This window comes from Rhinolophus sinicus, chromosome 17, assembly GCF_057876585.1.
Source record: "Rhinolophus sinicus isolate RSI-liver-muscle chromosome 17, RSI-T2T, whole genome shotgun sequence".
Classification (NCBI taxonomy): Eukaryota; Metazoa; Chordata; class Mammalia; order Chiroptera; family Rhinolophidae; genus Rhinolophus; species Rhinolophus sinicus.
Genome location: NC_142517.1, coordinates 2,098,067 through 2,114,581, shown reverse-complemented (window position 1 = coordinate 2,114,581; position 16,515 = coordinate 2,098,067). Strand labels below are relative to the sequence as shown.

The following is a 16,515-nucleotide window of genomic DNA, read 5'->3' as shown; positions in this document are numbered from 1 at the left end:
TTGCCCTACCGCCATCGGAGGCTCTGTGGACAGGGGTCCCATGTGGCAGGAGGTCCCCAGGATGCCACGCGTCTGTCTGCCTAGAGGGAACGCTTCACCTGGTACCTGTCAGAGGCCGAGAGCAGGTTGAGCACTGGGGCCTGTTTCTAATTCACATCAGGATTTGATCCAAGACTTTCTTTGGCTGCATCTCAACTAGGGTTATTCCCGCCCATTCTCGTGAATTTTCTTCACTTTCCTGTTCCTGAATCCCAAGAAAAGTTGGTCGGGAAATCAGGAAAATCAGCTCCTTGAACCCAGGTGGTTGGTAGTATCAGCCGTCACTTTGTGGAAACAATTCATCGTGGAGAACAGAAAACAGTTTATATCTTTGGATTCGGGAACGGGAAAGTGAAAAAATTTCCTGAGAACGGGCAGGAATTCCCGCCCGGAAACCCTGATCTCAACCTTGTGGGCGCTAGGGTGTGAGGCGCTCCGACCTACCAGAGGGCCCAGGTGACAGTGAGCAAACAACGGCCTGGATGGGGAAACGTGCACAGTAAAAGCTGGCAAAGCAAGTGACTGTGACGTGGAGGGATGTCCCCAGGTGCCCCCACTAAAAACAGGGAGAGGTTCTGCAGCTTCGTGGGCCTGGCATGTCCCTTCCCAAGCGTCCCCTCCTGTGTGCTGCCAGTGAGACACAGGTTCCACAGGTGTCCATAGGCTGGCCTGGAGAGCTGACGCCCTCGTCACTTTGGGTTAATTCCAGAGGAACTGGCAGTGGGAGTGGGACCCCTGCTATCGGTAGTGACCAGACCGTGTTAGGGCCAGCTGTGCTTTTGGGGTCACCCACACGGAGTTAGGAGCACCCACCAAAGCACCATGCCTGGGTGTTCTCATTTAGTCCCTGTGTCAGCCCATGGGGAAGGGATCATCCGGCAGTGTCCTCGAGGGTGAGTGGGCGTTGGGCGGCGGCGGCTATTGGTGACGCTGTCGCCCGTGTGCCCAGGCCCTGAGTGTTGTGCCCCCCCCAACACAGGCTACGCCCACTGGAAAGGCCAAGTGCTGAACTCCAATGAGCTGCACGAGCTGTACGAAGGTCTGAAGCTGAATGACGTGAATAAGTACGACTACGTGCTCACGGGTAAGGGCCCCGCGGGCTCGGGCTGCCCCCAGCGCCCACCCGGCCTCGCCTCTGGCGCCTGCCTCCTTCAAGGAGGGGCGGCACTGCCGCCAAGAGCTAGCGACCGCCTAGTGCCGGCCATCCCTGGTAGCATGGCCTGGGCGCCCTAGCCATGCTGTGCCCCCTCGGGTGAACACTGCCCTGGCCGTGCCAAGTCACACTTCTGGGGCCGCACTGGGGCTCCAGTGCCCGAGGGTGGAGACAGGTGGGGTCGGGCGTGAAAATACCCAGCTAAGCAGCACTGCCACCTGCTACCCTCTTTCCCCGAAAATAAGATTAGCCAGACCATCAGCTCTAATGCGTCTTTTGGAGCAAACATTAATATAAGACCCGGTCTCATTTTAATATAATATAAGACCGGGTCTTATATAATGATAAGACCAGATCTTTTATTAATGTTTGCTCCAAAAGACACATTAGAGCTGATTGTCTGGCTAGGTCTTATTTTTGGGGAAACAGTGTGTTGGTCTCACACACACACACCACTGGTATAAAAAAAATTTTTTTTAAGTACTTGTTTGTGTTTCTATACATGGTTAAAAGTGATGTGCTTCTTATTGAAGTGGAAAGGACAGAAGAAAAAATCCCCCGCACAGCGGTGACCCGTGGATTCTTCCTTTCCTCTAAGACTTAACGTTTCTTTTGGGAAGCGCCCAGTGCCCCTCACTGACCAGTTGTTGGGGACACTTCACCCTCAACCTGGCTGCCGGACCTGAGACCTGCCGGCCGTTGTGTGGGGTGGGGCGGGGTGGTTTTCATGGCACTGCTTTCTCCTTTGCCGGTCAAGCCTTTGTTTTATGAGGGTGGCCTGATCTCGTGCCCACAGGGTACACAAGGGACAAGTCCTTCCTGGCCATGGTGGTGGACATTGTGCGGGAGCTGAAGCAGCAGAACTCACGGCTGGTGTACGGTAGGCGCTGGGCTGTCACCCACTGGAGTGGGGTCGGACCCAGGCTGGGGGGGCGCTTAGCCTCCTTCCTCTGCGCACCCCTCTGCTCCCCCAGCCTGTGAGTCTGCGCTGGGCCTCTGGGAATGTGAGCCTTCAGACCTCTGGCGTGGGCGGGCGTCTGCGTGGGGCGTGTGAGAGACGCAGGGCTAAGCGTGCTCTAATCAGTGTCAGTGTGCGAAGGTCAGGCTGCTCGGCACTGCAGTTGGGGTGTATGTGATGCCCCCAACTCTGGGGGGGTGGGGAATGCCACGGGGCGGCCTGGACGACAAAATGCCAAACGCCAGGTAACAGGCATAAGACTAGGAGGCTGATTTTCCCAAGCTTTTGGGGGCTGGCGAAGTTTACCAGCAAAAATAGTGTTGAGGGCTCTTCTCATTGGCTGTAGCTTTTGCTGATAAGATTCCCTTTGTCCCTCCGCAGTGTGCGATCCGGTGATGGGTGACAAGTGGAACAGCGAAGGCTCTATGGTTAGTCATTCTGTGCATATTTAAGTGCCGCTGAGGCCGTCAGCGCAAAAGCAGGACACGCTGCTCTGCCTGGGTGGACGCTGCTCCCAGGGGAGGCAGGACCCCCTTCCAGGGAGAAGCATGGCTGGTAGACGAGGCTTTCCGTAAAAGGCCAGAGAGTCGATATCTTAGGGCCACATGTCCCTGTTGTAGCCAAAAGCAGCCAAAAAATTTACAAACGAACAGACATGACTGTTTGCTGATAAAATTTCATGTATGGACACATTTTGAGTTTCCTCTCATTTCCATGTGTTACAAAGTGTTCTTCTTTTGACTTTGTCCCTCAACCGTTACAAAATGTTACAATCGCTCCCAGGCCATAGCTTAGGGACCCGGCCCTGGGACACAGGGGAGGCAGAGCGCCGCTGGTGAAGTCACCCCGGGGCCTTCCTGGAGGCGGAGGGTCTTAGAGGAGGCGGGGCCTCGCCCAGCCCTCCCCCAGGAGCCCTTGCAGCCCTTTGGGTCGGCACCGGCTGCCCACTCTCGCTGCCGGTCTTACCGAGGGGCTCTGACTGGGAGTGTCCCCAGTTCCTCCTCCTCCTCTGTGTGCGTCAGCCTGTGTCCCCATCTCCTTTCCTTCAGTACGTCCCAGAGGACCTCCTTCCTGTTTACAAAGAGAAGGTTGTGCCAGTCGCAGACATCATAACTCCCAACCAGTTCGAGGCTGAGTAAGTCACTTAAACCAGTTACAGCTGCAGACCACCCACAGGCAGCCACAGAGCCTGTGCAGGGAGCTTCCCGACCACTTCCCCTCTGGGCATTGCATTCACCTCCCTGGAATGTCCTCCCTCGGGGGAGGGGAAATCTGGCACCTTCCCTGTGTCAGGTAGCTGCCTGCACCCCTGCAAGCCAGGCTGACAAGGCGCCCTGGACCCACCTGGCTTATATCCATCAATAACAGCAGGGGGTCGTTATTTTACTGCGACTCCCTGCTGGTGACCGTGCTGACCCCCAGCTGTTTTCCTGAACAGCAGGGGCCTTGGGGCCACTAAGGGGGAAGAGGTGCTCTGGCATATGGCTGACACAGCCCACGGCCCTGCTGCCCGGTACTGGGTTTCCAAGGGCCTTTCTTGGATTGCACGACCTTACCTGATGGCTGGAAGAACCAGGTGCCCAGGGGGGAAGGGGTGTTTCCTGATGCCGTGGGGTTGCAGCTGAGCGCCCAAGTGGGTTCGTCTCTGTCACTGTTTGGCTCTGCTGGACCATCAGCTCGGTCCCCTCTGTTTTCAAGGCCGCTCTTTAAAGTCAGGGTGGGGGCACATGGGGCCCGGGTTTCCCTGCCCCACGCCGGTCCTTCCCAGGGACGATGACTCACCTGAGGACCCTAACCTTCGGTGGGCTCATGAATGGGTACACTAGCCACTTGCAGCTCTTACTTCCCGTGGACATGGTTCGCCCTTGCTGGTGCCTGTGCCGTGCTGGGGGTCACAAAGGGCACCACGTGCTGTGGTCCTTCATTGTTGTTACATGTACACGTTAACCACAGGCTAGAACCTCAGCACACCCGTGATGTGTGAGAGTCCCCGTTTAAAAGTAAAGTTTACTCTTGACTGGTCCCCAGACATGTCACAGTGGCCACCTGGTCCATGATGGCCCGTGTGGCCAGCAGGCTCTGAGATCGTTCCCTGCGGGCATTGGGGCGGGGGCACCAGTGCTGCTGTAGCTTTGGGAATGTTACAGGCAGGACCCAGGATGTGACATCTCATCTCTCTGCCTGCCTGTCTTCCAGGTTACTGAGTGGCAGAAAGATCCACAGCCAGGAAGAAGCATTAGCGGTAAGGGGACCTTCCAGGGCCTGGTATGGGACAGGTGGCACTGCCCGCAGTGGGGAGGGGACAGGCGGCACAGCCCGCGGTGGGGAGGGGACAGCTGCATCTCCGTGGGAATGCGAGACAGGCAGCCCAAGTGGCCAGCATCCCAGCTCCCAGGCAGCCAGCCTGCAGGGCCGGGGACGTGTTGTAAGTTTCCTTCTGCACTTGGTTGGTCACCCGCAGCTTTGTGCTTGTCAGGTCTGGGTTAATCCACTGTCTGCCCTGCTCACGATAGCAGGCGTTGTCTGAGCTGACCGGGGTGGCCACACAGTAGAGTTCCATGGCAGGGAACGAGGCGGGGGGCCCTCCTCCTGCTCTGAGGGCCTTGCTCCGAACTGGGATGGCGCCCTGGGGCCTCTGAGCCCCTGGTGTATTGCTGAGGACATGGCAGTAGGTGTTTGTTGAACAAATGAATTAATGAATGCGTGGTTTCCCAGAATGGACGGGAGGTGGGAGCCGTGGTTGTTTGGTTGTTGCTGTGTGTGGACCCAGATGGGGAAGGACAGCCGGCCCAGCCTGGTTGGTACCTTCCTCCCGTAGGCAGACACCAGTAGGCTGCAGGTGGGAGCCAGCAGGCGCATACCCTCAGACTTCACGCCAGAGGGAATGGGCACAGCGGCGCTAAGCTGGCAAAGTTGTCGTTCTGCAAAGCTGTCACTAGACGGGCACTGGACGGGCATGGGCCACTCAGGGCGGGTTCCCAAGACCTCTACTCTGTTGTCTCCGGGCCCATCAGCCAAATCCTGTGAGAGCACATCCCAGGATCGACTGCCAGTCTGCCTGGCTATTTGGGTTCACGGGGTCAGGGGTCATGGGTGAGGAGGCGTGGCTGACGTGCTCCCTGCTCCGCTGCAGGTGATGGATGTGCTGCACTCGATGGGCCCCGACACCGTGGTCATCACCAGCTCCGACCTGCCCTCCCCGCGGGGCAGTGACTACCTGATCGCACTGGGGAGCCAGAGGATTCGTAAGCCCCTCCCCGCCCCTGGCACCCCGCCTCAGCCGCCCTGCCCCAGCACTGGGCTCCCATCACCTTTACGTCATCGTGGCCCCTTGAGGCTTCCGTGAAGGTTTTGGGTTCAATAAAAAATCATGCCTTACTCAGCAGTTAGCCAATTTCCTGAACGCTTATCACCCCGCCATGAAAGATGGGACTTTTAGAAACTGGAAGGATTTCCATGAATCCGGGTGCTGACACCTCACCCATGGTCGCCGAGCAGCCTGGATGCCATGGCGGTGCTGGCGGTGTGAAGATAACACCCTCTAACGTGGGGGTCATGAGGGACACCCGGCTGGAGGCAGGGTCCCCGGGTCCAGGTGTCCACATGCCTCACCTCCCATAGAGCGGGCAGCTGTGCAGACCTCACTGGGAAGGCGCTTCATGCTCTGCTGTGCCCACTGTTTAATCATGCAAATACCACCTGGGGTGGTGTTCTCTGCACCACATTAAAGTGACAGGAGCCTGGGGTCACACCCGCTGCCCCAGAGAGCAGCCCCGCAGGCTCCCTCTGCAGCTGTGTGCAAGAACAGGCACACACACTCACACACACACTCACACTCACACACTTCAAGAAGTTCACAGTCCTGGAGGACGAGGCGCCCTCGTCACTCCTGCTTCCTCCACATCACATCACATCATATCATGTGTGCCAGGCCCTCATTGTCAGCTGCATAGCAGCGCCATCCTGACTAGTCCTCTGGGCCTTCACTCTGCCACTTTCTCCCCTGGGGTAGGGCAGCTGCTGTGGGGCATTGCGGCCCCGGGTAGCACCTGAGCCCCGAGTTCTACCTGAGTGAGCCCCCATGAGTGACGAGCCCCAGGTGCAGAGCAGGGGAGGAGCAGGCAGGAGGCGCCCAGGCCTAGGGCTGGCCCTGTGCTGGCCGAGGGTCTGGGGTCCCAGCCAGCTGTGCTGTCCCCCCAGGGCACCCCGACGGCTCCGTGGTGACGGAGCGGATCTGCATGGAGATGCGCAAGGTGGACGCCGTCTTCGTGGGCACAGGCGACCTCTTCGCCGCCATGCTCCTGGCGTGGACGCATAAGCACCCCAACAATCTCAAGGTCAGCAGGACGTGCCCCTCCTGCCGCGCCTGGTCTCCTGTGCCTCTGTGGGGAGCTGGTTACCACATCCAAAGACCAGGAAGGGGACGAGGGGTATCATGAGCTGGGGGGAACAGGGTGGACAGCGCTCAGGCATGGGCTCCAGCACCCCACGTCCCACGTCTGGGTGGTGTCCCATGTCCACCGCTGCTCGCCTTCTTGTTGGGTCCCCTCAAGGAAGAATTTGGAGGTCGGGATCTGGAAATGGATTCCCCTAAAGCTGTCTCTGCAGGGCACCAGGGGGGGCCCCATTTCCCCCAAGGGCCCGGCCTCCCAAACATATCAACTAGGTTGGGTGTTGGGCCCCCTGTTTGTGCAATGCACAGCTGGTGCTGGGGCCCTTCCCCTCTCACCTACCAGGCCGCTGAAACGTGCAGTCCCCTGGCAGGCTCCCCCCACCCGTCCCACCTCCCTCGCGTGCAGGCCTGCCAGTTTGATTGGAGGCAGCAGGACCTCTGTCTGGTCCAGGCAGTGGTACCTTGGTACCAGAGAAGGCCTCGCTGCTGGGCTGCCCAAGGCCAAACCTGGGTTCGGAGTGCCCTGGGTCTGGGAGTCAGAGGGAGTTCCACATGCACCCCCAGGGCCTGCTGAGCCCCGAGTCTGCCTGAGAGTGACTTTGGCTGACTTTGGGCAGGGGCTCTTTCCCATGTAGATTCTTTATCACTAACTCATTTCAGAAGCTCTGACTAAGCACCCACTACATGCCAGGCAGTGTTGGCCGTCGGTGTCACAGCCCCTCCCCACAGTTGCCTGTGGTCCAGAGGGGGCAGTTAATTTAGTGTGCAGGCATCTGCTCAGCTCTCCAGGGATGGGCTGTCCCACGCTGGGGTGGGTCCAGCTGGTTGGGGAGCATGTGATGGCAGAGCCAGCGCCCTGGTGACTCAGGGTGGAGACCGTGCTCTCCCAGGCAGCTGCGGGCAGCAGAGGTGCTGGGGCACAGTTGTTCGTCCTCCCTGCAGGTGGCCTGTGAGAAGACCGTGTCAGCCATGCACCATGTCCTACAGCGGACCATCAAGTGTGCAAAAGGTACCGCCCACGAGGCCCGTGGGACGCCTGTGCCTCCCCGAGCGCCTGCTGCCTTCGGGGGCCTCGGGCAGAGCGGTGGGAGGGAGGGGTCAGCACCTGCTCGACTGTCGAGGGAGTGACCCTTCTGCTGTGGGTGGGGTTCCCGTGGCTCCCCTGGCCCTTGGCATTTAAAAAATGGGGCAGTGGCAGCGGCGTGGAGCTCCCGTGTCGACTGGGAACTCCAGGCTCAGCCTTCTCCCTGCTCTGCACCCGTCACTACCGCTTTCTCCACTTTCTCCGTTCCGCAGCCCAGGCTGGGGGAGGACGGAAGCCCAGCCCGGCGCAGCTGGAGCTGCGGATGGTCCAGAGCAAAAGGGACATCGAGAACCCGGAGATTGTCGTCCAGGCCACAGTGCTGTGAGGCCTCGTGTGTGCGTGCCTCCCGACACAGCGGCCGTGTCTCCGTCTCCATCCCTGTGAAAAATGTAACGTCTGCCTTAGCGCTGTGACCGAAACTTGATATTTTCTTTTCTTTCGTGAGTGTCCAGCCTCAACTGGTCTTAATTGTGAAAATGTGCTGGTCATGCTTTTTGAAAATAACAAATCAATCTCAAATTTGTTATTTGGAAACCCAGCCCCCCCTGCCCCACCCCCACCACCACCCCGAAGGCTCCTGGACCTACCTGGAAAACCAGCTCTGTGGCCACTCTCTCAGGGGTGTCCTGCCCATCTTGGGGTATGTGGTGGGAGGGGCTGCTTCCCCCAAGAGAGTCACATTGGCTCCCACCGTGTGGCCTGGGCCGGGGGTGGGTGGGCCTGTGTCTCTGCATCTCTGAGAACAAGTTTGGTGTTAACCGTTTGCATTCAGATGAATTATGCCAATTACCTTTATTGTCATTCTGACCTTTCCTCTGCTTCAGGATTTTTGTTTCTTACTTTGCTCCTCAGCAGGTCCCTGGGCATTTCAGATATTCTGCTTCTGTTTCACCTGTGGACAGGTTAATGCCTGCTGGCCCAGACACACAGGCCTGCACAGTCACTTTGGCAGGGACCTTTCCAGGACCCTGAAAATTCAAGTCGGTCTGCACATCTCAGCGGGACCACTCTGTGACCCACAAGTGTCCCTAGGGACCTGCTGAGCGATGCACGGAGGCCAGTAAAGAGAGGGCTGGTGTGCGGCCAAGGGCGCCTATGGGAACATGCCACGTTGGGCTCCTTTTGGAAAACTCACCTCGTTTGTGGTACAACAGGTTAAGCACTATGTGTTTGCCACCTGCTGCTGGTGACAAACGCATCGTGTCACAGAGTTAGTGTCCAGACAGGTAGAGAGGGCAGAGGTGGGCTGTGCAGGCCCAGCGCCGTGGTGACTCTGGCTGGTCCCTACGCCTACCCTGTGGGTCAGGCTGCCAGGCTGCAGGCCACGCCTACTCTTGCAGAGACCAGAGGGCCAGGCTCTGCCCCAGGGCTCAGAGAAGCCTGGTCCCCCACTGTGGGCACATTTCACCCCGAGGCCCTGGCACTAGTCCAGTTGTCCACGGCCAGCGTGACCTCCTTGGCCCCCCTTACCCAGAATTTTGAGGTCCCCCAGGCATGGCTGCAGACAGGGGTGTCCATCCTGACAGATTCAGCCTGCCTTGATCTCAGCACCCACCCCCCACTCTGGGGGTGCAGAGGTTTGCCTCTCTCAGGAGCCCACAGCCTGGAGGGGACAGGGAGACTATAGAACATAGGGGCCCAGATGTGGCCCCTGGGAAATCATTGTGAGGGCAGCCCTGTCCCCCCCCACGGCTCTGTGCCCACAGGCAGGCCCTCCCCGGAGCCCGCACACCTCTCCAGTAGTGCATTCTTACTGTAGAAAACGCCCTGAAAAGAAGAGAAGCCACGCCCCCAAATCCACGGCACCCTCCCGCTGTCTTCCCACTCTGCTCACTCCTGAATGTCTTAATTCTCACGCAGTAGCGCTCCCAGCAGCGTGTGCACAGGGTCAGGGCATCTGTGTCCCTGTCATGTTTCCTGGTTTCGTGGGAACCAGCCAGAGTCACCCAGGCAGGGCCCTGGGCCTGCCCAGCACCTATAATGAAAAACACTGCCAAGTAGATCTGGGGAGACGGCAATGAGAAAAGCCTTTTCTTTCCTTCTTTTTTGTTTTAATATTGAGAGCCAGTATAGAACCTGGGAAAGAACCTAAATGTGTCTATTTTCCATGAGGTGGTGAAAACCCACCCGGAAAATACGGTTTGGGGAGTTAGGCTTGCTCCGTGCACGCAGCGAACCTGAGCGGAGACACTCAGCAAACGCTGCTCCATTCTTGGTTCCTTAGCTTTATTTCAGAGGCTTGGCCCCGCCTTAGATTTAATCCTTTCACTTCCCTTTGTTAAGCATAGAATGATGAGAATTATTCCACCTGTAAGGCTTCTGTAGACAGGGGTGGTGATCCGACTTTCTCCTCTGTCCTCTGACTGCTGGAAAGCCATGGGGAGGGGAGGTGGCTGAGCCCTGTGAACTGAGAAAAGGAAATCAGGGCTCCCGAGACAGCAGCTGGGAGGCGTGTCCCCCGTTCCCTCTCTGTCGCTGAGCCTGTGCTGTCGTAGGCTGGTTTCTACCTGCACGTGTCCCATCTGTGGTGACAACAGCGGAGGCCCCCGGCATTCTCTGTGTAGAATGTCCTACCCAGAAGTCCCCCAGCCTCGTTGGCAGTAGTTTCTGGTACAGTTTGGGTCCAAATTAGAATTAATCTTTGTTTTCACTTTCTGTCGTTTAGTAACATGCAAAATGATAACGTGTGTTAACACGGGAGGTAGATGGGCTTGGAGCCGCCTGGTGTCAGCGTGTAGGTGTCAGTACTTACCAGTTTTTCAAACCTCCTGTAGACGTCAAAGATGAATTACAAAATATCCCTTTTTCTTAAGTCATCACCAAGCCCTGCTGAGGTGATTGTGTTAGCCTGTGTTATTTTTGCAGTATGTGTCAGTGATGGTGAAAATGCTGCTTTGCTGTCCTGTTCTTACACTTGTTAAAACCAGTTTTTAAAACGTTTAATTTTCCAATGGACCTGCACTGATGAGTCAGGGAGGGTGTTTTGAGTGTTGAGAGCGCCAGAGCGTGCGGCCTATACCGCGATGCCTGAGTCCTGTTGGAAAAGTCACCTCCCCACTGCCACCATCCACGGTGACGAAAGAAACTCCAAATGCTGCTGCTGCAGGCCCATCTGGGATGCGGCAGACGGGCCTGGGATTGTGGATTTCCTGCTTGAACCTCATGTTCACTCCTCAGTTGAAATGTACAAAAGAGGAGGTGAGAGCGTCTGGCCAGTGGTCTGGCCAGTGGACCCCCATGCACGCATGCCTTTTCCTGCCCTTGGATGGGACCACCTGCTTGGGGTGTCGGGGTCCCCATCTGTGAATCAGAGATGTCTGTGACCATGTGACTGGGCTATGTTCAATGCCAGAATAGCCAGCAATCCCTGTCTTCCTTCTCAGCCGCCTTCCTGGTCTCTCCAGCCTCCATGGACACTAACGGGGGGGACGGGGGTCATCTCTGGAGCCTCCCGCCCCCCAGTACCCCCCTGGGCCAGAAGGAGGGGAAGGGAGTTTGTGAGTGAGCACAGTGGATCGTGTACAGATGGGGGTGCTGTGAGTGGTCCTGGCTTCCGGAGTCTGGGTGGGAGCCGTGTGGTCCCCAGACGGGGCACTGCTGCTCAGCCCACCTCTTAGTCTGCAGGGGCTCGCATTCCCATCTCGCTGTGCGGCTCTGCGCTGATATCTGGAGAGCCAGCTCCCATGCCGCCAGAGGGAGTGGGTCAGATGTACGAGCTGTGTGGGTGCTCAGAAGGACCCCCGTCTGGGGAGGGCCACTCTGGGGAGCCAGGGCCACTGCCCCTCGCCAGGGCAGCCTTGAATTTGGGCCTCGTTGGTCTGGATGGCTGGCATTCCCCCAGGAGACACCTATTATCTGCAGGTCTGCCAACACACACTGTCACACTGGCCTTGCCTCAGTGATGCAGAGTCCACACCCGTGTGTCCTTGGAGCTGTGTGCACGGTTGGTATGCCTGTGCCACAGCCACTTTGTGACGTGCGGAATCAGGTGGCTGGCAGGACTGCTGGTGAGAAGAGCATCATGAGATCCTGTGTGTTTTTAGAGGCAGTTCTGTGGTTTCAGCATCCAGCCACGTCTGCAGCCTCTGCCTGCAGGGGCATCGCGAGGGCACAGGAGGAGAGTGACAGGCAGTCAGGGGTCTCTGGCCCCTCACCCTGGTAGATTGCAAACATCAGTGCCCCCTTCTAGGGGGTGTTTCTTTAGTGTGGAAGTCTTTCTGTCCATTGATGGGAACCAGACTTGCAGTCTGTGCCTCTGAGTGGGAGTGGGGGGCCTGTGTGTGCCCCATCCCCCAGCTCTAGAGGCCCATCCCAGCATCACCCATCACCCCCACTGAGGAACCCCCACCGGGAAACCGCCACCAGGGCGTGCTGCCACAAGGCACGACTCCAATTCCTAAAATTGTGGGTTCTCATCGTGTGTCTTCCTGTGGACATCTGCAGTTTATTCTTGGTACAAAATATTTTCTGTGTAAGTGATTAAAAAACATGTCTTTGCAGTCCTGCTTTTCATTAGAGGTTTGTACTCAGCACAATGTATGCATTCTGTTTATAAAAAAGAATTGAATGAGGAACTTTAGGCCAGACTTAGAGAATATTTTTAAACTTTGTATTAATGGAAAGTTCTCTCTAGAATTTTCTTTTTAACGACTGGCCAAGTCAACAGGTGTTTTCAAAGCTTTCCCACCGTCCAAGCCGAGAGGAGCCTCGTGCTGAAAGCGGGCTCCCCATCCATCGCTGCCCCCCCCATGGATGAGCCTCGGTGGGGGTCCCTGAGCTCCAGGGTCGTCAGACGGAACGAAGCCCCCAGCCGCAGCCTGCCCCCCACCCCCGCCCCACACCACTGGGGGCAAGTGCCAGTCTTTGTGCCACAGGAGGCCCATTCTGGTAGGAGATGGTTTCCTGAAGCCATGGGCCACTCTCCCTGGCCTGGGGCACCGCTGGCCTGCAGATCTGCTCCGACACCTGAGAGCAAGGGCCAGCCTTCCTGTTAGTGCCACATGGAGCCCGTGCTGGGACCCTTGTCTTGGTGACTGGAGGGAGGGGTAGGTGTTAGTATTGGGGGAACTGGAAATGAATTCTCCTTGTAGGATGGTGGTGTTTGAATGCTTTTAATGTTAGCTGCATACATTCCAATTTAGAATTTTAGTTGGCATTTCAACCGATGACTGTAAAACTGGACCAACAGAAAGACTGAGGTGCTGACGACTCAGGCCCACTAATGCTGGCCTTGCCCTTCCTGGAAACGAGCTTGGATTTTGGAAGCGTGTCGGGGTGTGATGCAGCCTTGGGACAACGCACATCGCCCCTGGGTCCGGGCTGTGAGGGGAGATGTCTCTGTGAGGTTCAGGCAGTTCCATTAGCCTGTGGCAACCGCCCTGCCCCCACGCGTGGACATGTTTGTGAAGTGTCTGTTGTAGAGGCCTGCCTGCGGGTCCTGGCGACTGCTGATTCTCACAAATAAATATTTTCATGGTGATTGTGTTCAGGTGTGATGGTGGCTTTTCCCCACAGGGTTCCCTTCTGTTAACCACCTGTGCCGCCCCTAAACCACGTTAACCAGGCAGTGCTCACTGCTAGACACCACGTCCTTACACGCCCCTCAAGAAAGGACCTGTCATTCCCTCTCCCTGGCCCTCGTCCCCTCCCCATCTGAGCTGCTCTGCTCTCCGTCCTGTGGGCTGGTCCTTACGCTGGGCTGTTGGGGTCCTGCAAGAGCCTCCCTGGCACGTTCTGAGCACCAGCTTCTGTCACTGACAATGTGTCACTGCCCCTCTAGGTTCCAGTTCCTTCACACTTGGGTGGTGCCCACGCCGGTCCTCCTTGCCCACAGGTACTGTCCTCTCACCCACGCCTCTGTAGATAAGCCCTCAGGTCACCTCCAGTCTCTGACAAAGGCATGGAGAGGGTGGGAGGATGTGGGATCTGCATTGTGTCCGGAGCCTCTCTGACCAGTTCTCGAATCCACTCTGACCACCTGATGCCCCTTAGCTGGCCGGCAAGGCCCTGGCCCGGAAGCCCACCGCTCGCAGAGGGGTTTCTGTGGCTGCTGTACCATTTTCACAAACTAGCTTCCACAGCACAGGTTTGTCATGTTTAGTCTGGAGGTTGGAAGACTCATGGGTGGGCAGGGTTGGCCCCCCCTGGAGGCTCCGGGGAGAATCTGTTCCCTGCCTTTTCTGGCTGCTCAAGGCGCCTGCATCCTTCGGCTCGTGCTGCCCCTTTGGTCTCTGACACTGACCCTGCCACCTCCCTCTTGCAGAGACCCTGTGATGCTATCGTGCCCCCAGATCACCCAGGATCACGTCCCCCTCTCAAGACTATTGGTCGCATCCGCAAAGTCCGCTGTGCCCTGTGAGGTCACAGTCACAGGTTCCAGGCACTGGACGGGGATTTGTGTGTGTGTGTGGGGGGGGCATTTTTAACCTGCCGTATGCTTGGTGGGGCACAGTGGGGCGAGCGAGTGCTGCCCCGTCACCTGAGGCTCGGAGCCAATGTCACGCACAGCACTTGAACCTCAGGCCTGGAGAGGACTCGTGCAGGCTTCCTGTAAGGCGAGAAGCCCAGCCGCAAGTTCGGCCCCATCCTGAGACCCCTGGCTCAGGGCTTTCACAGTCTGGGTCCTGGGAAAGAGCTGGGGCCTGAGCTTTCGGCTGCAGTGTACAGGGTGCCATTCCAGGGGTGCGGGATGAGGACAGGAAAGTGGGTGAGGCAGGGAGGGAGAGGGAAGGGTTTGGCGGTGTGTGACCTAGCTGGCTGTCCGGGAGACCCACTGGGCTGCTGGGTCCCATAGGCGTCCCTGGAGGAGCTGTGGGAACCAGCTCCTCTAATGGGCCAAAGTTCCCCCCGTGGAGCTGGCACCCCTGGGCTTCTGAGGTGTGTGCCGAGCCTCAGGGCAGCTGTGGCCCCGCTGGGTTGGGCGTTGGTGTGAAGCCTGGGGACAGGTCCAGGTGGCAGGCTCAGAAGGCACACAGAGCTGAGATGGGGACAATGTGCCTACAAGGGAGAGCCCTGAATTAGGCGAGGATGCCATCCTCCTCACATCCGGCCACTTGTCAAACACCCACCAGGTGCCAGCCACTGCGGACACTGCACGCTGGTCAAGGGGAGAGGCAAGTGACCAAAACAAACCCCCACAGTCCTGGTTACAGGCCAGCTGGAAGGGCTGTTCATGTGCGGTCTCGAGAGGTCACCCAGGTCCTCGCACAGGGTGGCGACGTTTTGCATTTCACAAGCGAACACAGGAGGCCACGTCCCCACAGCTGGCCCCCAGGGTGGTTAGCACGGCAAACAGGACAGAAAGCGGATCTCGGCGAGGCCTACTCTGCACTTCTGTGAGTGAGTGTTCAGTGGACACGTGGTTATGTGTTTGTTGTGAATTGTCTGTTCTGGTCCTTGCCCGTTTACTATAGAATTTTTCATCCCTTTCTCCCCACTTTTACAAGTTGTCGTACGTTGCAGCTATTAACCCCTCATCTGGGATATAAATTGCGTGTGTTTTGTCGGTTTGTCAGCTGACTTGAGACTTTGCGCTGCTGCTCCTGCCACGTGGACGCTCTTTTACCCGTCTCTACAGTCGCGCTCTTCTACTGTCACTGGATTCTGAATCAAAGACTAAAAGCTTTTTTCCACACCCAGGCTGTAAAGGAAGGAATTCACCCATTGCTCTAGAATTCTAGTTGTCTTCTAGCCATTGCATGCCGGAGCCATGTCCCGTGTTTGCGAGGACAGACATGTGCCATAATGCCACTTCCAGGCAGCAGAGTGAGGGCCCCCCAGTATCCACCAGAAAGGGGGACCGATGGCCCCGTCACACCAGCCCCAGTGCACAGGTGGTGTCTGTTATATGTTCCCGTCTCCAGCTAATGCACATCTGACCATTAGGACAGGACCTCAGCATCACAGGCCTCGGGCTTTGGGAGAAGTCAAGTTCCGGAGACTTCTAGGTGGAGGGAGGGCGCTGAGGACAGGCCAGGCTCGGGAAGGTGCCTACCTGCTCGGCCAGAGGTGTCTGGGACCAGCCGGTCTGAGAGCTTGACAATTAGGGCCTGTGACTCTGGTGGGGCGGGTCCCTCTGCCACTGTCTTCTTGGTGCTCGAGTCACTCTGACAGGTAACTCAAGGAGCACTTAGTAAAGGGGCCGTTGACAAGCGGGGAGAGGGAAGGGTGGTTAGCACCCGCGTCGGGACACGGAGGGAAGGGGAGCCACGGCCAGACTGGCGCGAGGACTAACTGGCGGGCCAGTTACCAGAACCCAGAAAACAGTGCTGTCGCAGGGAGGGCACTGACCAGACCCCCCAGGTGGACCCTGCAGTGAGCAGCGGGGGCCAGAGGGCAAGGGTGTGCCCGTGGGTGAGCGCCCAGGGCGGGCAGAGGAGAGGCTGGGCCAGGGGGCAGATGGAAGAGCTGCAGTCCAGCATGTGTCCCTCAAACCCTCTGCCAAGGGGCCCCCCAAGCTGGCTCTGGTTTACTGTGCTGAGTTCTTGAGGTCAAGTTCACAGGGCACACATGTAACCATCTTCAAGAGCAAGGCTCAGCGGCACTTAGTGCTTTCACGATGTTGTGCAACCGCCACTCATGTCACCCCAGGAAGACAGGCCACACCCATGAAGCGGTCACTCTGTCTCCACTGGCAGTAACAGCTGCCTCCAGGGGGCTCCCTGCCTGCAGGGCACGGGCCAGTGGCCCTGCTTGGCACCCACAAGGCCATCCCCCCACCGGTCACTGGAAGTTCCCAGGTGGAGACTACATTAGGTCTTGAGTGCAAAATTGCTGGACTGTTTGCCAAGACCAAGAGCACGGCACAGAGGTGTTTTATCCTTCAGCGCGTGGAAAGGCAGCAGGCTGCGCACAGCTCGTTACTCAGTTCTCTTCTTGCCACTTTCAAG

The 16,515-nt window shown here is 57.8% G+C and overlaps 1 protein-coding gene across 2 annotated transcripts in view; it reads left to right on the top strand.

Moving 5' to 3' along the window:
- The window catches only part of PDXK (pyridoxal kinase), a 31,898-nt gene extending 18,792 nt beyond the window's left edge, over positions 1–13,106 (top strand). For both annotated transcript variants that reach the window (XM_088794138.1, XM_074324534.2), the window contains exons 3-11: positions 1,019–1,123; positions 1,989–2,072; positions 2,532–2,578; positions 3,200–3,285; positions 4,347–4,392; positions 5,284–5,395; positions 6,351–6,487; positions 7,486–7,552; positions 7,840–13,106. In XM_088794138.1, coding sequence (XP_088650264.1) covers positions 1,019–1,123; positions 1,989–2,072; positions 2,532–2,578; positions 3,200–3,285; positions 4,347–4,392; positions 5,284–5,395; positions 6,351–6,487; positions 7,486–7,552; positions 7,840–7,952 — 797 coding nt within the window. In that variant the 3' untranslated portion in view covers positions 7,953–13,106. The remainder of the gene's footprint in view (positions 1–1,018; positions 1,124–1,988; positions 2,073–2,531; positions 2,579–3,199; positions 3,286–4,346; positions 4,393–5,283; positions 5,396–6,350; positions 6,488–7,485; positions 7,553–7,839) is intronic.
- The last annotated feature ends 3,409 nt before the right edge of the window (positions 13,107–16,515 follow it).